Here is a 21,915-nt window from a genome sequence, read left to right on the forward strand (position 1 = left end):
AAATACCATACATTGAGGTATACGCCTAAACATCCGTATAGCTCATATGGCATACGAATATCATGTCATATGGATATCGTTTGACACTTAATGTTTATCTTTCTCAAGGTCGACAAGGAAAAACATTTGTGGTTGATGTGAATCATGTCGGGGACAGGTTACCTCCAACTTGTCTGTTCGCAACAGTTTTTGGTTGGCAGATGAGGCAGCAGCCAACGATGCAGGTGGGCTGCCTGGGACAATCAAGGGGGTGCTGGGCAAGATTTCTGTGGGGACCAGGCTCATGCTGTGCGACACTGGGGTAAGGTATGGTGTGTAGCTCAAACCTGTACTGGAGCCGAGACCCTGGCTGACTGGAAAGGTCTGCTGCAGAAAAAAAGACAGTTTACATATACTCATTCATTTGCATAGAGCCATAAGGGTTGGAGTGAGAGTAAAGCAGGGTTAGGACAAGATGAGCCATTTCCTGCAAGCAACACTGACCACAGGTTGCATGGTTGTGCCTGGAATCATAAACTGCATCTGATGTGCCAACATAGCAGCCGCTGTCTTCTGTTGGATCAGGTTATTGCGCCCATTGATCTCCAGCTGGGTTTTCAGGTGAGCTGGAGGGTGTAGGTACTTACAGTTTTCCCTTGTGCAGCGGCCCTGAAAAGGACGAAAGACAGACGGACAAAGGCTGTCATCTTTTAACATTTTGTGTGCGCTTGACAACTTCAAAAGCATCTGCTTTATCAACATATATATAACATAAATATATATATATATATATATATATATATATATATATATATATATATATATATATATATATATATATATATACATACACACACACACACACTTTTTCTACTGCGCCAACTCTTCTCCCAGAATGAGTCATCAGCAGCGATTACCAATTTAAACAAAACAAGTGTTTTTTTTTTTTGGTGGCTCGGTGGCGCAGTGAATAGCACGTCCGGCTCACAGTTAAAAGGTCCCATCTGGCTCCGGCCTTCCTGTGTGGTTGTTTGCATGTATCTCTGCTGGCTTCGGCCAGTAGACGCGGGACACCCTCAACTGGTTGCCAGCCAATCGCAGGGCACACAGAGACGAACAACCATTCATGCACCCAATCACACGTATGGACAATTCAGTATGTCCAATTCATCTGCCATGCATGGTTTTGGAGTGTGGGAAGAAGCCGGAGTGCCCGGAGAGAACCCACACGGGCTCGGGGAGAACATGCAAACACCACACAGGAAGGCCGGAGCCAGATGGGACCTTTGAATTGTGAGCCGAACGTGCTATTCACTGCGCCACGGAGACGCCAAAAAAAACCCCACTTGTTTTGTTTAAATTGGTAATCGCTGCTCACGACTCTTTCTGGGAGAAGAGTTGGCGCAGTAGAAAAAGTGTCATTCATTTCTATCACATTCTAGAAAAAAAATGAACAAATGAAGTGTTCCGAGATGAACGCGTCCATACATCATTTGCTAATCGTATGCTCCGGCAACGTGTTTAACTGTCATGCAGAGTGCCCCCCCAAAGTGCAGTGCAGATACGAGAAATCTCATCCCATCCTTAATATGTATTCCATTTCAGTTCGAGTTAGCAATATTGTCATCATACTGTACTGATTACCATGACAATTGGAATATTCATACCATGTTATCGGAAAAATACTGCGCAATTCATCAATGCAGGGCTGGCTGGATAAGGTGACACTGTCAAAGGGCTTAAAGCACATTGAGGGAAGAAAAGAGTTGTTCAATAAAGGCAAACAGTGAAGCAATATGGGTCTTTGCTGAGGAGCCAACTGAGCAAAACTCAAAGAAGCGTTAGGAGGGATTTAATGGCGAGACAAAGTGAGTAGAGGATGACAGAGCGGAACAAGCTGGCCATGACATAGCACATCTAGCGGAGGGCGGAGCCAAGAGAAGCGTAATTAGAATCACAAGTGACTTAAAAGCTATGTTTGCTAAGATGCTGTTTCTGCTGTCTTGTCATTGCAGGAAGACAAGCAGAATCAATCGTGTCTTTCCGGCTCCTGGAAACAACTCACATTTGGAGATTTACTTCTTTCGACAATATCCAATATTTTGATATTAGACACGTTGGTTGTCCCACACACCTGCAAACTACAATCACCATAAAAAGCACATTGTTAGAATAAGCTCAAAAAAGTCGATGAGCACTTCAAGCAATACCAAGAAGCATTTTTTTTTTTTTTTTGAAACTGCTTCTTTCGGAAAAGCAGACTCAGGCACTGATGAATACCTGAGCTCAATGATTTTCCAATCGCAACCGGTGTTATGCTACGCAAGAGTGGAGCTGCTGATGTGGATTAAAGGCGCAAGGATTAATCTAATAATAGGCAACCAAGCAATGATCAAATTCCTGGAAAATTATTCTTGATGAGAAATGAATTGTTTGGAGCTAAACTTGTCCGAATCCTCAAAATTTCAGCCTTACTTGATTTAATTAGGAGTCTATGACAGCAGGCAGATTTTGATTCTATTAAAGCAAAATACGATATTTACAAGCATCTGTTTTTACTTTGGGTAAAATATGAGCTGTTTCACTATTTTTTATGTTATATACCAAAGCAGTCATGAAATGACAAAAAAAAAAATCTTATTTATAATTTTTACTCTGTCCCATCAAGTACTCGACAAAACACTACAATGCTGAGGGTACTTGTCAATGCACATGTTATCATTATTACTTTTTAACATTAGACCTACATTATACCAATATGTTAGCAGTGCAAGTAAGTAAAACTTGTCTATCTAATTTTTACGATGTTAATATTATGTGAACAACAGAGGTCCCCAATCACTTGTCCTTGGATCAACTGGTACCAGGCCACACCCAAAATAATGACCTATTTCCATTTTATGTATTATCCGAGGGCAGATCAGTGGTGAGCACGTCCGCCTCACAGCTAATGGACCCGAGTTCATTTCAAGCTGGCTCCGGCCTTCCTGTGTAGAATTTGCATGTTCCCCCGAGGCTGTGTGGGTTCTCTCCACGCATTCTCTCCTACACTCCAAAAACATGCATGGAAGGTGTATTGGACATACAAAATTGTCCTTAGGTGTGATCGGGTGTGTGAATGGTTGTTTGTCTCGGTGTGGCCTGCAATTGGCTGACAACCGGTTCAGGGTGTCCCCCGCCTATTGCCCAAAGTCAGCTGGGATAGGCACCAGCAGGCCTGTGAGGATAAGCGGCTCTAAAAAAATGCTGACTATAAATAAGATTATTATCTATAAAAATTGTATTGGATTGTATTCAAATTGTATACCTAAACCTGTATCCTTTTTAACATCAACAAAAGAAAAAAGCTATCAAAGTGATTGAAACAAAATAAAAATGATGACAATTTTTATTTTTTTGCAACATGTCACATGACAAAAACAAAGCCTTTTCCCTGGCGTCATCCGCGCTCCAACTGGCATAACCTCGCACCCTCCAGGGAGGTTCACCCCATTATTTGAGAAGCACTGCCATAATGCAAGATATTATTGTCTCGCAAATGCACGAGTACAAATACTTACGAACATACTTGAACATTTTTGAACATATTTAAATAGATTGGAACATACTTGTAAACTTGTAAATAATCCAAAATGAGTTTGCTTGACAAAAATGTTTACTCCAAAACTAACTCTCTATTGTCAAATTGTAACAAATTCCATTAAACACTCTTTTGCCATTGGTGTAATATATTTATTCCATCAAAAAGTCAATGAAAACGAAAACAGAACTATGTAGGTACAATGTGAGTGCTACAAAGCTGGTGTTGAGTAGAGGGAGCCGAAACGTATCTGGAATGATAAGCGACGCAGGCCGAGTAACCTTTCCACCCTGCGGTGAGCTGCTCAAACCTCCTCCTGCTTCGCATGAACCAACTCACACCAGCCCACACATATGCATAATAAATGCTTGGATCACAACAAGCATCACCCACGCACACCAACACTGTCATGCTTGAGGACACGCACACAAACGATGCAGTCGTGTCCAGCAGAGAAAGGTAACGTTTGCACTCTCACAAGTAATAACTGACGTTAAAATGAAGTGGCAAACTGACATTCAGGTACACTTGCACAAGGTCGTTGTGTTAGAAGACGATGCGTGCTTACCTAGCTCTGTCTCAGTGGATTTACATGGCAACCATGTATAGTCATTTTTGGGGACTAATTCATGGCGTTTCAGAAGCAATAAAGATAAGGGTCATTCCACTGCATCTGTGACATTTGTATCCCCAGGTAATAAGTATAAAAGGCATGATCATTTTCAGGATACATGGTTTTTTTAACCTTGCACAATTATCTGATTGCATGTTTAATGAGCACAATTTCAAATATCAATTCGAACAGACTTGTTCTCCTTCTCGTAGACTGAAGGACTAATGCGTTGTTATCGACGGTGGTGCAAGTGTTAATACGGTTCACTAAGATCAGGGGTGCCCATTTAGCAATACGTGAAAAAAAAAATCTCATTCGAAAAAAAGAACATCATTTGAGAAAGAAAGCACATAGCGTTGTTTCTATCGAATGCTGCTCACACTGGTAAGTAAAGATGATCAAGTAGTAGACCGTTGTCACAACTTTGCTTCCGGGAGCATCGTCCTAAACAATACCTTATTGTTGGGTCGCACGAGAGGTTCTAAACTTAAGTTGACGATAACTAGTACAGAAAACGGACGAACAAATGAGTGATATTCAGTCATGCTAGTCCATCTACAACTTTGTCTAGGCCCTAGACTCTAGGAATTGTATAAATGTATTGTGTGCAAATGTATGCATCGCTTCTTTAATTTTGCTTAAATGTACACAAGGTTGGTTGACTGTAATCAAAAACAAAAGCAGTGTTTTTGCTTATAAGTCTTCTGTAAGCATGTGTGGGAGGGTCCAGTAATGCATAAAAACAGCATAAGATTTGGACAGCATCCAAAGCGAAATCTGCCAGGGTAGCACGTTGTCAGCATTGTGACCTACGGAGGTCACTGAAGCACATGTGCACACTCGCAATACAGAACCCCATGCCTCACTTCATCCATTGTGTGGACTTCAAGAGGAGTAATTTTCTCCTGAGCGTACCGCTCGCAGGCTGCTCATCATTATTTCCTTCTTTCTTTTTAACGAGATGAGACAAATTGTGGCTAAGCTCAGTGGGAGATGTTTCATAAAGTGCAACTCATTCAAACTGAATGCAGGCCATTTACAGTACATCCACTGACTTCATTGTATCAACTTATGAGTGTCTTTCTCACTTGGTCTTCATATCAATTAGGTTTATTTGTCTCATGCCTGAGTAATGTTCTTCGTCAATATATACAGTACGGTTTCAGTGTAGTGCACGTTCATTTTGGAGCATCGGCCTTGCACTCCGAAATCCTAGTCATCGCTGCTAGGGCAGAACCATGTGTCGTTTCGGGACCAATATCGCAACCTCAGACAACGCGATTTCGGGATCAACAAAGCTGCAGTTTTTAAGGGCTCTTATCCCCCGAGCTCACCAGTTAGCTGCGTGCTACAGGTCACACAAATCAGTTCCAAACTGGTCAAAAAATGCATCACGTCTTCATCACTCTATCACCCGTACATCCGGAAGACATTCCTTCCAATGCTTTGTGCTAAACTATGAGGAGCACGGACTTCATTTATGTTATATGCGAGTTTGTGTGCAGCAGCTGTGAACAAGCTCTGTCATGCAGATCCTCTCCTTCAAATAAACTGCCATATTAACAAGTTGCATTCCACTAAAAGCAAACATGGGGCTCGCTAAGTATGCTAATCCCCAATTTGAAATAAGGTCAGGAATAGGGCTGGGCAATAACATTGATACTGTATGTACTGAAATATGAAGTCACACATTTATATTGCAATGCAATGTTCACTTTGCAATGTATTGTGTATCAATTTTGAGACAGCGTATTCTCAGAATATTTAATATATCATAAAAAAGTATTCAATGAATATAATATACCTCAAAACACAAAAGGCATCACAGATCTGGCCTATTGTTTAAGTAGCATAATGCCTGACCAAGACGAAATCGAGTAAAATGTTATTGTCACATAAGGGCAAACTTTTCCATTTGGAAACATTTCGGCCTTAAAAACTGACTGACAACAATATCGTTGGAGAAGTTGCTGTGTGTTTTCATTGCAAACAAACTATGTTCAACCAGCAGAAAGACCAATTTGACAATGCACATGTGACATCACCATCCAGCCACAACAAGCATACCCAAGTAGGGTCCAGCGAGGCAGACTATAATATGGAAATTAACATTGGTGAGACTGGACACAGACAACCATCAAAAACGCACTTGTATTCAAACGAATTGACGAAGATGTATGATAACAAGTCAGCAAAAGCCCACGAGCTGACCAACGAGGTAAACAAAATTCTCGGTTTCATCATTTCTATATTTGTTTACGGTCACATTTCATGTAGTATGCGGCAGGCTTGACATAAAAAAATGTGAACATGTTGCTATTTTTGATAAAAGAGAGTTTAATGAGTGTTGATACATGTTAATGTATGTCAAAGTAATATAAATTCTCTATTGAAATGTTTTGGGGGGTTTTCAGTCTTTTTTTTTTTTTCCCAGTTTTTTTTTCCCAATTCTTTCAAGCCACTATATGCAGCACAAGTTGGAAAAAAACGAAAAAAAGGTGCTTTGGTGGACAGTCACACAGATCACACGTCACAAAATATGGAACCAGGTTTGGGTGGAAAGCCAACAGCTTTGAACAGCAAATTCATACATTTGCAATTTGACATTCAAAACCTCCATTTGTGTCAAAAAAGGTCACAATTCAAATTTTACAAAAAATGTTCCCCCCTAGGTCAATCCTTCAAATGTAATTTTTTTTTTTTTTTTAAATTTTTTTAAATTGATGACCACTAATCTGCAGTCAAGTATCACCGCCACGGTTCCCTAGAACAACTGCTCGCACTGCTAAAGAAAAACCGTAGCACAAACATTGTAGTGTAATTTAAACTACTTCATATTTTATTCTAGGATGAGCCGCAAAACCTCAAAATGAAAGATTCAAAATGAGGTGGTCTTTCTCAAGCGTGTGATTATAGAAGACAGTCGTTATCAAAGAACAATATCATACACCCACTCATGTAAAAGGATGCGTGTAACCGAGTGAGGGAAGAGGTAACCGCTGTTGTGCATCGTACACGGCTGTCTGCTCAACATGTAAGAATAAAAACATCCAACACAATTAATACTGCACAAGGTGATTGCATTACATTTGGCTGTCTTCGATCAATAATAATACTCCTTAGCCAGGGTCTCTAATTTCGGTTTGCCACACCAGAATATTTTAAAAGCCATGCTGGCAAAAGAGGAAAGCTAAATTGCTACACCGCAAATGACAAAGACAGCACTCATTGTTAAACATTCGGGATCAGATTGAGGACAATAACTACACTCATGTTTTTCATTTTAGAAGTAAGACACATCCACACACATCCAAACACACAGACGCCCACACAAATACACCTGTTTATTCATTGCAGCCAATGTGGAAAAGGATCTTTAACAAGCACCAAGCCGTCTTTGCGATTCACGCACCAGTTTACAGCCATGGCTACGTGATGCAATTTTACCTTTCAATCAGGCCACTGACGTGACAGTCTCTCATTGTAGCCCTGCACGTGCATTAAACTATGTGCTACTGAGGGTGTTGTCTTTTAATAAGTGAGTGCTTTCAACCATATTGGGTAATGATATTCTTGATGACAAAACACCACTGACGTCAAAGTTAAGACTACAAAGTTGAACATCAGAATTTGACTCTCGAATCAAATGTAAAATGGCAATTAGTTGTTGAGAGCCTGCTTCCTGACTACTGAGACAAGGTGCCCTTGAGCAAGAAACCTACAGCACTGGCTGCCACACTGACTGTGCACCCTTCACTGATGCTCCTCATTATGCCTGCACCTGTGTGGCCTTGTTCTCTGTGTGGAGTGCAACACATATATACTGTACCTAGCCAAACCACCACAATTGGCCTAGTAACCATTACCACTGGAAGTGAAGGGAAAACACACTTTTGATTTCTTTGGTTTCTCCTAAGTGTGCCAAATGGACTGCGCGGGCCTAAAATCTTCCCGAATAGCACAAACTGTGTCCACCTTCTCCATCAGCCTATCTGAATGTTTGGAGTGATAAGTGCTGCATATCTGCGGGTGGCAACAGGCACAGAGGGACAGTCTTCTATCAAGTCTGCAGAAAAGTGCTTCAGTTGTGGGCCCTTCCTTCCCTTTAGCGCTATAACAATTTGTATTTGCCTTCAAAGCCCACTCCATCCTGCGGGACACAGAGTACTTGCTGGCCTCAAGGCTGGGAAATTAGGAAATTGAGGTTGATATTGTTTTTATTGTTTTGTATTTTATTTTGGTCACTTTCTCACTTTTTTAAAATAAACTCTGAACAAATCCAAGAAGAGCGTGTGGAGTTTTTATCTTTGTGGCAAAGAATGAATGGAGAGTCTGTAAGCTTCATCAATTGTGAACCAAAAATAGTAGTAAAATAATGAATGTCATTTTAACGTGCGCTTGTTTAACACTTTAATTCCAAATTCTAATAACATACACAACATGGCAGCTCAATGTAGTTCCTTATGGCTGGTCAATACATTGAATCATTAGGGAGCACAACTAAAGTTAGCATGTTGGTATGGCCATTGGCAAATGCTCCATTTTCTCACATACAGTACATCTCACCGTCGGTGTAGGTTTTCCAATCTTTACATACCTTGAACATGCCTATTATCACCTTCGTTTTGAAAAAGACTTGAACCGTGGATAAGCACTGATTCAAATCAATATGTTCTTGAGAAATAATTCAATGATACTTGTCATGAGCCCGCAGTTTTGAAGAGTTGGTCATCTCTAATCCAACTCCAGGATGGAGCTCTTCTTTCGTTAATCTGATCATCTGTGACCTGCTGAGATGTGGAACCCAACATCCCGAGCTTCTCTAATCTCTAATCACTCACACAATTCAATATAGTACAATGGCTCATTATCTAGGAATCCACTTGACACGGTTGATAAACTAGTCCCTGGTAAAGATCTGCAGCCGATAGCACGGGCTGTACAAAAACGTGGCAGAATTCTTACATTGAACAGGAACTTTAACTTGCCAAATCGGTGAGACTTCATAGAAATGGGTTACACACTTTTTATGTCCTACTTTAAAAGGAACTGTGCCACAATCCCAAGGGACAACAGCAGGTCTACTGCTAATTTTGCAGCAGTTTCAGTCACTCCTGGCATTCAAGAGAGTGAGTACTGGTGCACTCTAAAAATAAAACTAAAAGCTACAACAAATGCAAATGAGGGGGAAAAAAAAAAAGAAATAAAACAAGCCAGAAAGACAAAGCAAGAACATTTAGATCTTGTTGCCTAGCTCGAGCGCATGTCAGGGCATGTTAAGAAGTTGTTTAAATCCATAGGACAGATAAAGGAAGATAATGAGATGGAAAGAAGAGCGCAGATCCGCGCATCAAAGCCTCTTTCGAACACACTCAGCAGATAGGGGCCCGGGCCTCACATGGCTGCTTAGTCCCCTATTTTGGAGATTAAAGCGTTGGTTGCTGTCAAAATAAGGATAAAGAGGCATCGCTTCATAATTTACAATATCGAGAAAGTAAGCAAGAATCACTAATGCACGTGAGTCAAACTCACTGTTATTGGAGGGCCACGTATGGCCAGTATGATGTCAAGTAGTTTGGATTAGGAGAATCCTAGGTACGTAACCATTAACTTAAAATAATACTTTTGTAAGGGGCCACATATGGCCCAGTTTGATGTCAAGACGGCTGGAATAGGCGAACATTAGGCACGTAATTAACTTCAAAATAATATTTTTCTTACAAGTACAATTTCTATATTTGATAAACGATTACGTTAAGGAACAGCGTTTAAATCTTGAGGGAAAAAAATGCAGTCTGCTTTCTTATATGATTGTGTCAAGTGGAACAAAACTAAGTCACATTTTAAGTTTATTATTAGGGTTGTGAAGTGAATTAACTTGTGAAACTACCCAATATTTTTTATCTAATTACCTCCACATTATATTAGAGTCTGCTAGGGACTTGAAAATACAAATACTGTATGCAGATGTTGTTGATTGCCATTCACCTTTTCTACAACCAAAGGGAAAATAAGGCCTTACTCAGCTTGTTGTTTGATGGCTGCAATAAGGTCTCCAAGGACACTTGCCTTCTTGTGAGCTGAAGGCACCTCAAGTTGCATTTGCAGTTGAAGAAAATGATCCGCATCAAGTGAAGCCACTGAGAGCTGAAGTGCACTGAAGTAGCTCCTTATCAGGCATAAGAACCATTATTGATAACTCACAATGGAAGGCATGCCACAGTTGAGAGCAGTAAAATGTTTTTCCCTACCAATTAGTGAAAACAATAGCTCTGTTAATAAATGAAAAACCGTATGGTGAAATGGCTAGAATACCTAACTTGCAAGTTGTCTTGAAAACAAAAAACAAAAACAAAAAAAAACAACAACAACTATTTTTTTGCTCCCAATCTGTCTTTTAAATAGTTTTTACAGGCCAGTGTTTTCAAAACTAGGTTAGCGTGTGACAAACACGCTTAAAATGTATTCCGGCCCTCTGACAGACATTATAACTACCATGTGGCCCACGGTACAAATGAGTTTGACACCCCTGTCTGATGGCAATGATGAGCACACTACCAAGGTCACGTACAGTAAACCTAAGACTGCTGGTCAACTGCAAAACCTGTACTCTAAGAGAGTATTGGTTTGCTACACTTAAATTGTAGGGACAACAAATGAGGGTCACTGATGCAGTATGGCATGTTCTACAAATAAGCATTCTTAGCAGTGCTTGAGCCAGGAACAGTCATGCAAACAAAATTGCACAACATATTGCATTAAATTACATTCTTTTGTTCATTGTCATGCGTTTGCCCTAAAGTGTACTTTGGTCAATGAGACACGAACAATACACCAGAGTCCATTAATTCAAGTGAGTCCAATGATTCAAAGTTCCTGTTGTTTTTCCAAAAAAAAGCAAATACCTGGAGGAAAGTTGCTCAAAAGTAACATTCATTTGTATATGCAGCACTACCCCTAAAAGTGGTGCTGAATTATCGACAGAAGCAACTAACTGGTTGTGATCACTTGTTACTGCTTTGTGTGGTGGAGTTGTGTGTTTCTATGTAAATCAGTGCTTCTTAACCTTGTTGGATGTACTGAATTCCACAAGTCTTAAGTCACAGAACACATCTCGGGGAAAAAAAAGAAAATGTGATCTACTTTCAAATTCAAGACATAGGTATTAGTTTCTTTATTTTTAAATTATTTTTCTGGTGCACAAAATGAACTATGTATGCAAATCAGGCAGCTAGGACATTGACTCTCATTACATTCCATGATACATTTGAATCCATGTTGCACATTTTCGCCCAGCTACTTTCTTTTATTGTTCCACATAGTAAATATGGATTAAAATATTAAGAAAGAAATCATGCCATACTACTACATCAGTCACATGTTGACTACTGAGCGCACTCAATTCCCCGCAGCAGTGTTTGGCCAAGCAATGCAAAGCGATCGCCTGCAGCCAGTGGTGGCCAAGTGGGGGCGTGTTATTATGAACTGACACAAAGAGTCGAGTATGTCTTGACGTCTTCGGCGAAGGCTTCGCCGAACCCATGAGACAGACTCACCGAACTCTTGATCGATCCCAGGTTAACAACCACTGATGTAAATCGTGAGTTACATAGTCTTCTATTCTTCTTCTGACACATTTTCACATCGGATTGGGAGGTCATGCTCGGCTGGGTTTACTACAGCGTGTGAGAATATTTTCAACAAAAATGAGTCAGAACCTACTGTATTTGGAAGGAGGTCCCTAAAGATTGCTTTTGTTGCCTCATTAAATGGAGCCAATTAAGAGGAAATCCGTCTCATTATAAGTGACGGCCTCTGGGGAAGAGTTGCTTGTCTGTTGAATTGTTTGTAAGTGCCTAACAACATGCATGCATGCCCAAAAAAGGGAAAACAATGCATGGCGCATGCTAGCTAGTTGCTAGCACCAGGTAAAAATGGAAACAAAAACAGATCAAGGAGGACAAATACGCTGCAGATCAAGAAACAGAAATTAGATTGGGACAACGAGTCTGTTTCTGATGTCGATGAAACAAAACAATCATCAATAATTAATCAATCAAAGCAGCACTGATGTTCAAACGTTAAGTGAACCCTCACAGATTTCCTATGGTATATGCAACAGTGTTGCACTAAGAGTTTGTGTCTAACTGCCTTCAGCTCAACAAGTGTGAGGATGGGAGCCACTAACCAGTCTGAAAAGCTCATTTAAACCAAAACTGTTTTACATGAAAAAAGGGCTTTGTCAGTACTGTGGGTTGCAGAGTGGTGGAAAAAGAGGATGACTCAGAGGCAGTGGGTGGACAGACCAGGTGAGGCAGTGGTACAGCAGATGGGCAGATATTTGTGCTGATTCCATCCAGGCTATGTGGCAGCTACGGAGGTGTTCCACAGTCAATAACTTCTAATCAAGCCAAAAATGATGACAGCGTTTCTGTTTGGCTCCCGCGTTTCGGTCAGAGAGGCAAGTAGTGCTGCACCCCCCAAAGGTACCAATTTTGATCTGAAATTCTTAGCAGGCAAAAATGACGCTGTACCATGATTAATGCCAAATGGCTGCTACAAGATGCCCTGACTAAACTTCCTCTCCATTGCTTTGCAGTCTGCATCCATACATTGCAATTGAAAGGTGAAGTTGTGCTTGCTTCCGTAGTGGGGGATTCAACTCCCAAAAAGGTTAGATGTTTGCAGTTGGGAGTGATGAAAGTGTAGGTCATAACAGTCAATTTCCTGCTTCACCACTCTTATCTCTTTCTGAATAATATTTGAATGGCCCACTTGGGGCGAGTGTTTGCACAAAAGGGTGACTGTTCAAGCAATGCCAGCCTGGTAAGTACCTCACTGTGCCTGTGTAAATGACCACTGGCTCATACTGCTCTGCACACATTCCCCACCACGTTTGCTTAACCCAGGGTGTGGCCCCGTGCAAGAGGATTACACAGAGGAATGCAGAAAAACCCATATTTATAAACGGAGGAACAAGAGGGGTCTAAGAGTGGAAACTGTCTTGAAAGCGAAATGTTTGTGTTCATAAAACATCCCTTGTGGGTAAAATCATGCCAGCAGAATGGCACTTACTGAAATAATTATGTATGTGCATGTTTCTGTGTATTATTCATTCAGAATGAATGGTACAAGGACTCTAAATAATTATAATAATAATAAACGTGACTGTGGAAGACTGGTTAGCACGTCTACCTCACAGTTCAGATGTCCTTGGTGAGAGTTTGCATGTTCTCCCCATGCTTGTGTGGGTCTTCTCCAAATTGCCCTTAGGTGTGTTTGTGAGTGTGAATGATTATTCGTCTCTGTGTGCCCTGCGATTGGCTGGCAACTAGTCCAGGGTGTCCCCAACCTACTGCCCGGAGACGAATGAGTTAGACACCAGCAAGCCCGTCACCCTAGTGACGATAAGCGGCTATAGAAGTCTTTTGAACTGCCTGTGAAAAGTAAATCAACTGCTCTCAGCCCGTGGGCCGGATCCAGTCCCAAGGAGGTTTTCTCTGGGCCCAGGAATTATATGGACTCATTATTAGAACTGGACCGCTGGCTTCCGCAGGTGTTTCACACCCAGCAATACTACATTTTCCACAATGCAACGGTGTCAAACCAGAGCTGGAACTTTATTAAAGAAGTTTGTCTTTTGTGCCAGTTGAAACTTAAAAATTACTGACAGGGCCATGAGATCCTTTACATTTTTTTTTTTAAATGAACATTCAATCAGTCTAGGCCTCGGATAATTTGTGCAGTAGAAACTAGAAAAGAGTTGTCTGAAAAAACTTCAAAATAAAGGTGTTCCAAAGATGTTCCTTTCCATACATGGCAAGGTCTATCATGAAGGGTAGCCTGGCCTTCTCACCAAGTTTGGCTGTGTGCTTCACAATACAACACACTCTCTTGTGTATTCCTTTGTACTTGTAGCCCCCCCCCAAAATAGTATTAAAAATTAATAAGAAAAAATAGTATTAAAAATGAATAAACAGATCAATCTTGTGCGATCTCATTGAACAAAATCTTACTCCATTCCATCCCTAATAAATATATTTTGTCGCCAGCTCAAAAACAAAAATGTTCGCCGCCATTCTATACACTGTAAATATCACAGCCTCCTTCGAAATGCACACCTGAATGTGTATTGTGCATTCATAATCAGTCAAAACCTTAAACAACGATAGAACGCTTAATATAAATACAGTAATGTTATACTGAGAAGGGAAAGAATCAAACACTGAGAAACTGGGAAAGCATGGGAAAAATCTTGACTTATCATTGGTCAAGAAAACTTATCATTGGTTGCCGTCACGTTATTTTTGTGACTGCATTTACTCCATAAACCAAGAATGGAGTCCAGTTCACCATGCCCATTTTGCAATGTTTGTTTTTCATCTGCTTGTCATGGTGAGAGGTCAACAATTGTGCAATCTAACAAGAAATTGCTTCATCCGTGACATAACACATCTACTGTCAGAACCAAGCATGAATTTTCAAGTCTAGGTTAAAACGATGCCTTTTTCTCATACTTACCTTTTGAATAACTTTTATTTTTGACAACTTCAAATGTCCCAAACCCATTTGGGAAAATGTGTTATGGTCCCATGAAACCAAGGTCAAACCTTTGGGTCATACCTCTACAATATAGGTTTGGGGCAAAAAATGGTGCAAATCATCACAAAAAGAACATTGCACATTAGAGCATGGGGGTAGAAGAATCAGTGCTTTGGGGCAGAGTATATTCAACTGGAAACTGGGCATTAGCACAAAATTGTCAGGCTTCTACCAGAAAGAAATAATATATCAGGGCAGAACAGTTGAAATTTTTGGTACAGTATTTTGCAATTACTTGGGGAACTGTAAGTAGTGGCAGGTGTGTGCTTACGCCCAATTAACATGAGTTTGAATCAGATTTTTATTTCACAAAAACCTGGCATTTATATAGGGATGTACAGACTTTTTATATCAACAGCACATAACTTGCAGCCAAAGTACATGCTGCTCAGTACTGTCGTTCTGCCCCAATGTCTTTGGCTGTTTGCCAAAGAATTTGCCATCAGTTTTTTTCATTTATTTTAATATCAATGGACTATCCCTAAATATTGTCATCTTACTTGTAGCAAGGTGTGTACAACATACTGGTGTCCTACTTGGTTTAAGGAGAGTTGCTAAGTATTATAAAACACGTAGGTTGAGTTCAAGTTTGTAGTGTTTTATCGTTGACAAGAAACCAGGAATCGAAGTCCCGCAATGACTTCTTGACGGCCTCAGATGTGCCCCCTCACACCGATGGACAGGCATGGTAACATTAGAAGAACTTGCCATACAAAACTCCACATGCATATCTGCATATCTGCGGTGACAAGCGAACATGACACCAGACCTCTCTGGCCTTTAGCTGCCATAGGTCAGGATGATCGAATAAGATCATCGGCACAGCATTGGGCTAATTTGAGCGATGACAGCGTATACCAGTCGACCAATAGAAACTTCAAAGCTGTAAATCCTTGAATTTATATTGGCTACTTTACATGCTTTGGCGGTCCTATGGGGTCCTGTGATAATAAGTATATTACAGTTAGATAAAGTGTAGTCAGAGAATAGGCTTACTTTTAAGGAGTCAAAACATGCAATCACTCGCCCGTTTTCCACTTGGCAGCTTTTCGACGGATGGGCAAATTTGCACTCTTCATCGCTGCGTGAGCAAGTCCCCCTCTGAAACTGTCGACACACTTCCAGGGTCAGCCATTTTGTGTCACGTATAGCAGCAATATTCAGAGCCATGTCTACGTTGCTGATTTAGTAGGAGCAGAGCTGCTCAGATTAAAAAGGCGACCCGTCCCACTTAGTTACAATGTACTCCTAGAAAAGCAGAGCGCAAGTGATGGAAGTTGCAGTTGAAAATCATCCACTTTCATTCAGCGGATACGATTGGTGGGACTGCACTGTTGCCGTGGTGTTTGCCAACCAAACTGTTCATCGTTCAGCAAGACTCGAGTGCAACTTCTGGCAAAGCAGACAAAGCATTGTCCAAGATGAGTTCAGCGGGTTGCCCCAATGTTTCCAAAATGTCCAAAAATGGAAAATGGATCACCGATGATTACGTTGAAAGGATCAAACGTTATTTCTGAGTGTCTTCTGGTGACTACAGGTGGACAGGAACTCTTCAGATCTAGCCGTGGATCATCACGAAGGGATGCGGTCACTCAAGGAATGTTCTGTCAGCACTCTGGAGTGAAGAAAGCAGAGAAAGATATGTACATAAATACAAGACAATTGCACAAATATAAATAATATATACATGTCTGTCAATCAGTTATGCTACTTCCATTTAATAAACAAATTAGGGCATGGCAACAACTTCAGTGGCATGAGGCAAGCCAGAAAGACCCACCATGAAAAGAGAAAACTTTTCTTGCCCCCACAGCCCACTTGACTCACTGACTATAAATAAGATAATTATCTCTAAAAATTGTATAAGTATACCTAAACATGTGTTCTTTTTAACAGTAACAAAAGAAAAAAGCAATACAAATCAACTTTCAACAACTGTTCAACAGTTTTTACAGTTTTTATACAGGTGACAGCTTAGTCTAAAATGGAAAAATAACCAAATGCATCAAAGTGCATTAACTAAAAAAAAAAAAAAAAATACAAAAACATATTAAAAAGATGAAAATTCTCATTTTATTGAAATTACACTTCACTTGACAAAAACAAAGCCTCTTCCCTGGAACGACCTCGCGCCCCCTCAGTGGGGCCTGGCCCACTATTTGAGAAGTATTGGGGTAGTCAAAGGAAGGAAAAGCAGCCAGCACAGCTTAATTCAGGGCAGTAGTCCAGAAACCAGAGAATGATGAAGATAGTTGCTTATGCCAGTGCAAGACATGATTAAGACACAAGCCAATGTGCGATGATCTTTACTGGTTCCCTACTATCAAAGCTAGATTATCAGGTGGTGACACATCTGTTTCCATTTATGGAGTAAGAATTCACCATTCTGTGAGGATATTTGGCCATTGTATAGAGTTGATGAATGGGGTCAAAAGTAATGTACTCATTCATTTTGATGCTTTCACAAGTTGTATCAATTGTCACTCAATTTAACAAATACGAGTATAAGACCTGTTATAAATAGTTTTGCACATAGTGTTTTGTGTATTGATATGTTCTATTGTATCATTCATAGTCAGTAATACAGTATAGTATATTTCCCTTCTTGCACTAAGTGCACAAATATTACTTGATATTCTTGTTTAGATGATGTTTAGTTTCTTGTTTTTTTTTATTTATTTATTTATTTTCAAGGAAAAAAAACCCAACATGAGACCTTTTATATGAATTAAAATATTGAAATCCTTAAATCCTTGTTTTCAGATGTGTATCAAATTAGTTGCGTAAAATAGAGTTATTGCCATGCTCTCGGCTTTCCATTTCAAATATTTCCACAATACAGACATTATCATTGTTACGCTAGCCTCATGTTACCTTCCTAACAATTACAAGAACGTTCCTTCGCTGACTATATTTACTTATGCCGTTTCTGACTGTGTTGTGACGTTGTGTAGTATAAAATGTATTGTATATCTTGTGGACCTCTGGATTATTTTCTTGTTTATATGAGTTACCAAAAAAAAAAGCCCAACCCAATTGTTTCCCTCAAAACCTATCAGCTGGTAAAATTTGTGATTGGGTCCTATTTCTGAACAATAGATTGAGATCTAAGGCGGCTCGTTGGTGCAGTGGTTAGCACATACGCCTCACAGATCAGAGACTCAAGTTCAAATCCACCTCGCCCCGGCCTTCTTTTGTGGAGTTTGCATTTTCTCCCTGAGCCCATGGGGGTTCTCTCCGGGCACTCTGGCTTTCTCCTACACTCCAAAGAAACATGCAAGACAGGTCTATTGGACATACTAAAATGTTCTTAGGTGTGATTGGGTGTGTGTCCCGCCAACTGCTTGAAGCCAGCTGGGATAGGCACCAGCAAGCCTGTGCCCCTGTGAGGATAAGTGGTCCTTGAAAATGGATGGATGGATTTAGATCTGGATATATTTAGTATCAGGGTAATACAGGTTGTTATTTTTCAAGTAGACTTCTTCAAGTAGACTAGCCCACCAACGCTACATTGCAACAACTCTTTTGAATCCAGGCCATTGTCTAACAGAACCTGTCCCACTTGTCAGATCAAGTCTAACGAAATTAGAAGCTTCTCGAAAAAAATGGTTCAGAAGAGCCGTTTCCTTTTGCAAGGCATGATTTAACTTCCTACGGTCTCATAATGGAGGGAGGCATTCGCTGTAGAAGAGAAAGTCAGGTGAAAATCATGCTGGAGCTGACCTTTACCAATTACATCTCTATTTTTAGAAGTCAGAAAAAAAGTCCCTAGTTGAGACTACCCTACTTTACCAGAATGCATCAAATGTGTCATATTTTTCCCTTCTTGTTCATTGTGACAAGTTGGTCTCTTAACTGATTGTGGCAACACATCCGGTACATGGCATTTTTTTTTGTCATTCTAGATGTAAAACTTTGGACAGCTTAGTATTACTGTACATTATATATATTAGTGCATGCTGTTTAGTTCTGGTCAGATTTTGGACAGCATAAACTACTTTTGGCTTACCTTAGTTCAGGTCATGTTAGTGTCTGGCTTAGCATAAAACTTAAACCGTGGTCTTCAGACACCATGCAACATTAAAACAAGTAAGGCTTAGACGGTTCAACACCAAATTATTTCATGTCAGACATACACACACCCCCATAATGAATACAAATCTGTGAAAAGCACATTCACTCAACGATCCAAACAATTTCTGGAAAGTAAACATCAAGTCACGTGTGGGGTGGGTTCGTGGTAGAGTGGTTGTCTCGCAAACAGAGGGAATGTGAGTTCAATCCCTGGCCATAGTAACCATGCTAGATAATCCTTGGGAGAGACAGTGACCCCCCCAGTTGCTTTTGATTTTGCATCATCAGTAGGTGAATGAGTACTCAAATGTGAAGCGCTTTAAGGGCCTTGTATAGTAGAAAAGTGCTTTATACAGGGAGTAAAGTACCATCTACCATGTGTATGAGCACATTTCAAAATCAAAAGTTGTGTTTAGAGTTTTTGAGCCTTTATGTTTCACTAGTCAAGGTGAACGACAGCATGACCTGTGAAGCAGGACAAACATACTGTACAGGAATGCACCACAGTAGTAGACCTTATGGATTACTGATGCTTACTGAGGCCAGCTGGCAAGGGCATTACCTTACTAGTCTGCTTAATTGTATAAGAGTCAGCAGAACTGGGGTATCTCAAGTGAAAGTCATTGGCTTAACCTCTGAATATCTCAAACCATTAATTAGGCTGCTATTTGTCCACTTTGTGTATTGTATTTTATGCAAGCTACTTTTGCTGATTGCTTTCATTATGGCTACGCTACAACATCAGAAGCCAGGGCCTGCAGACAAAACACAAATATATTATCTTTTAGTGCATTCAACTTAATACTGGTTGAAAATTATTTGCAAACCATTGCATTATGTTTAGAATTTACATTTCACTCAATGTCGCAACTTCCGCTGCAGAATCATCTGCTTAGCCAAGAGCTGGACTGGATCACATTAGGAAGAACTAGGTAAATGTTCTATTGCTGTGCGTTAAAGGAGAAGTGAAGGTGCTTTGATTTTCTTTTCTTTTTTTCTTTTTTTTTTTTTTGGGGGGGGGGGGGGTCTGAAAGCCTAACATAACTTGGTGACATCAGCATGTTGTTCACTTGCAAACTGTTCCTTTATTTCTTTTTGCCCCTCCGAGAGAAACAGCGCAACATTATAACTAAACATGGGCTTAATACAGTGCGCATGAAATTGCAGGTGGCACAAGCCCGGGTTCCTACTGTTGACTTCAAAGTACCATAGGGACGAGCGAGTGTGACTTCGCAGGGATTATTGAAACGTTCAGATGCAACACAAGAAGCATTTTATGGAGTCAGCAGATTGGAATACTGCACATCATAATAGCATTAGCTCGTGACCCAAATTGCCCTGCTCTTGATATGGGCTGGGCCTTCCTCCTTGTTCGACATGATGACATACCACTTTCCATCACGCTTTTACTTTAAATACCAAAATATGTATTGTACAGTATATCTATACATATATGAAGTTACTCCTCAGACCAAAAAATAATAATAGTGATAATCAATAATAATAATAATAATAATAAAACAATAATCATAATAATAAAACAATCATAAATACCTTTTTTTTCCTTCAATGTCAACCATCTGTTCATACATGAAAGCGATGAAAGAGTATACTTTGACCAGTATGAGCGAGCCGGGATCATAGCTAACTTTCAGGCTGAGTAGTGACACAGATTCTAATTTTAATCATTGTTATAACCATTTTAGCATTACTCAAAGTAAGATGAAGAAAGCATGAACTGCAAAATATGATTATTTTTTTTTTAACCTCAAAATTTAGATGATTTTAGTTGGTATTTATAATTTGAATTCACATTTCAATATGCATTTATTGTGATCTGGATATTATCATTGTGTTCGATATAATCTTAAATAAAATGTTCGTATCATATCATTGCTTGAGTCATTTGTTTCAACACCAAATATCCAATATCACTCTGGCCTTTTAGCATCCAATGACTGGTGGTTGGATGTGGTTCGATGTTGGCTCACAAGTTGTTAGACTAGTGACTAGAGCAAAGCATGCCCAGATATTGCAAAGGTTTCAACATGTAAATGATGCAAAATAATATTTATCAAAGACTGTACATACCAAAACGGTGATGAAAATTATGGGTGGCTTTACTTAAACAATGATCAATAATTTCAAGCCATGAAGTGAAAGAAGCGAACCTCCACAACTATAACCAAAACTGATATGGCTCACACCCGGGAGGAAAAAAAAAAAAAAAATCTGACATTTGCACTGTGAGCCCTGCAGTGTGAGGCTACCGCTGTGATAATGCCCCACTCCCTCTCAGGAGTTGGCGCAGAAAGCCCATTATAGCACTGGAAACTACAGTAGTGGCCCTAACTGGGAGGTTCTCGTTTTCACCCTCAGATACTCTCACACAGCTAAAACATTTGCTCTCCTCCCACCTGAACTGATGAGCAGCACACTGCAGCAAACTCTTGAAAAATGATGGTGCTCTTCCACCTTGTTTCAGCAGATCCCACACCTTGGCCGTATGCTGTCCACAAGACAGTAGGCGCCTTGTGTGGCGCCAGGTGACAGCGACAGTGCGGCTGTCTGCCTCAGCAACTGGAGTTAATGACCATGTGCGCTGTTGTCATTCCTCGCACGCTGCCCGATGCCGCAGCCAGAGGTCCATGCCGACACGGGTTCCCTCTCAATATCTGTCTCCCGCTCGGCTACACAGCAAACAAGCGAGCGAATGAGGTAGGCAGGCAGGCAGGCAGGCGTCGGACGTGCAAGCAGAAAGCAGAAGAGGTGCCGACTTCAACTATTTGGCTGAAACATTTCCAGCAATCCCACCCACCGCCCCTTGTATACACATACACACATACACATACCCACAGCATAAAGCCAGCCCCTTCCTGTCCACCAGCATGAGACTCAGCGCCGCCCTTTCAGAGCTCCGGCCAATGGGAGAAGAGCACCTATGAATCAATGCTGTGTGCACATCCCTATTGGAAGAATGAAAGGCAATGAGGTGAAAACTGCGCTTACGGCCGCAGCCTCTGAATGCTAACTTATTGAGGTATTTCCCCAATTTCACGCCCTGACA

At 40.5% G+C, this 21,915-nt stretch overlaps 1 protein-coding gene across 8 annotated transcripts in view; it reads right to left on the reverse strand.

Moving 5' to 3' along the window:
• mbnl2 (muscleblind-like splicing regulator 2) overlaps nt 1-21,657 on the reverse strand; it is a 31,727-nt gene extending 10,070 nt beyond the window's left edge. For 2 of the 8 annotated variants that reach the window (XM_088408494.1, XM_088408491.1), the window contains exons 1-4: nt 21,266-21,657; nt 15,771-16,389; nt 484-648; nt 163-366 (exon numbers count right to left, since the gene is read on the reverse strand). In XM_088408494.1, coding sequence (XP_088264620.1) covers nt 163-366; nt 484-648; nt 15,771-15,944 — 543 coding nt within the window. In that variant the 5' untranslated portion in view covers nt 15,945-16,389; nt 21,266-21,657. The remainder of the gene's footprint in view (nt 1-162; nt 367-483; nt 649-15,770; nt 16,390-21,265) is intronic. The other 6 variants (XM_088408488.1, XM_088408490.1, XM_088408496.1 and 3 more) reach the window with 4 other exon arrangements.
• Between the last annotated feature and the right edge of the window lie 258 nt (nt 21,658-21,915).

The sequence above is a fragment of the Hippichthys cyanospilos genome, chromosome 2, assembly GCF_059441005.1.
Source record: "Hippichthys cyanospilos isolate Australia breed blue-spotted pipefish chromosome 2, RoL_Hcya_1.0, whole genome shotgun sequence".
Lineage (NCBI taxonomy): Eukaryota > Metazoa > Chordata > Actinopteri > Syngnathiformes > Syngnathidae > Hippichthys > Hippichthys cyanospilos.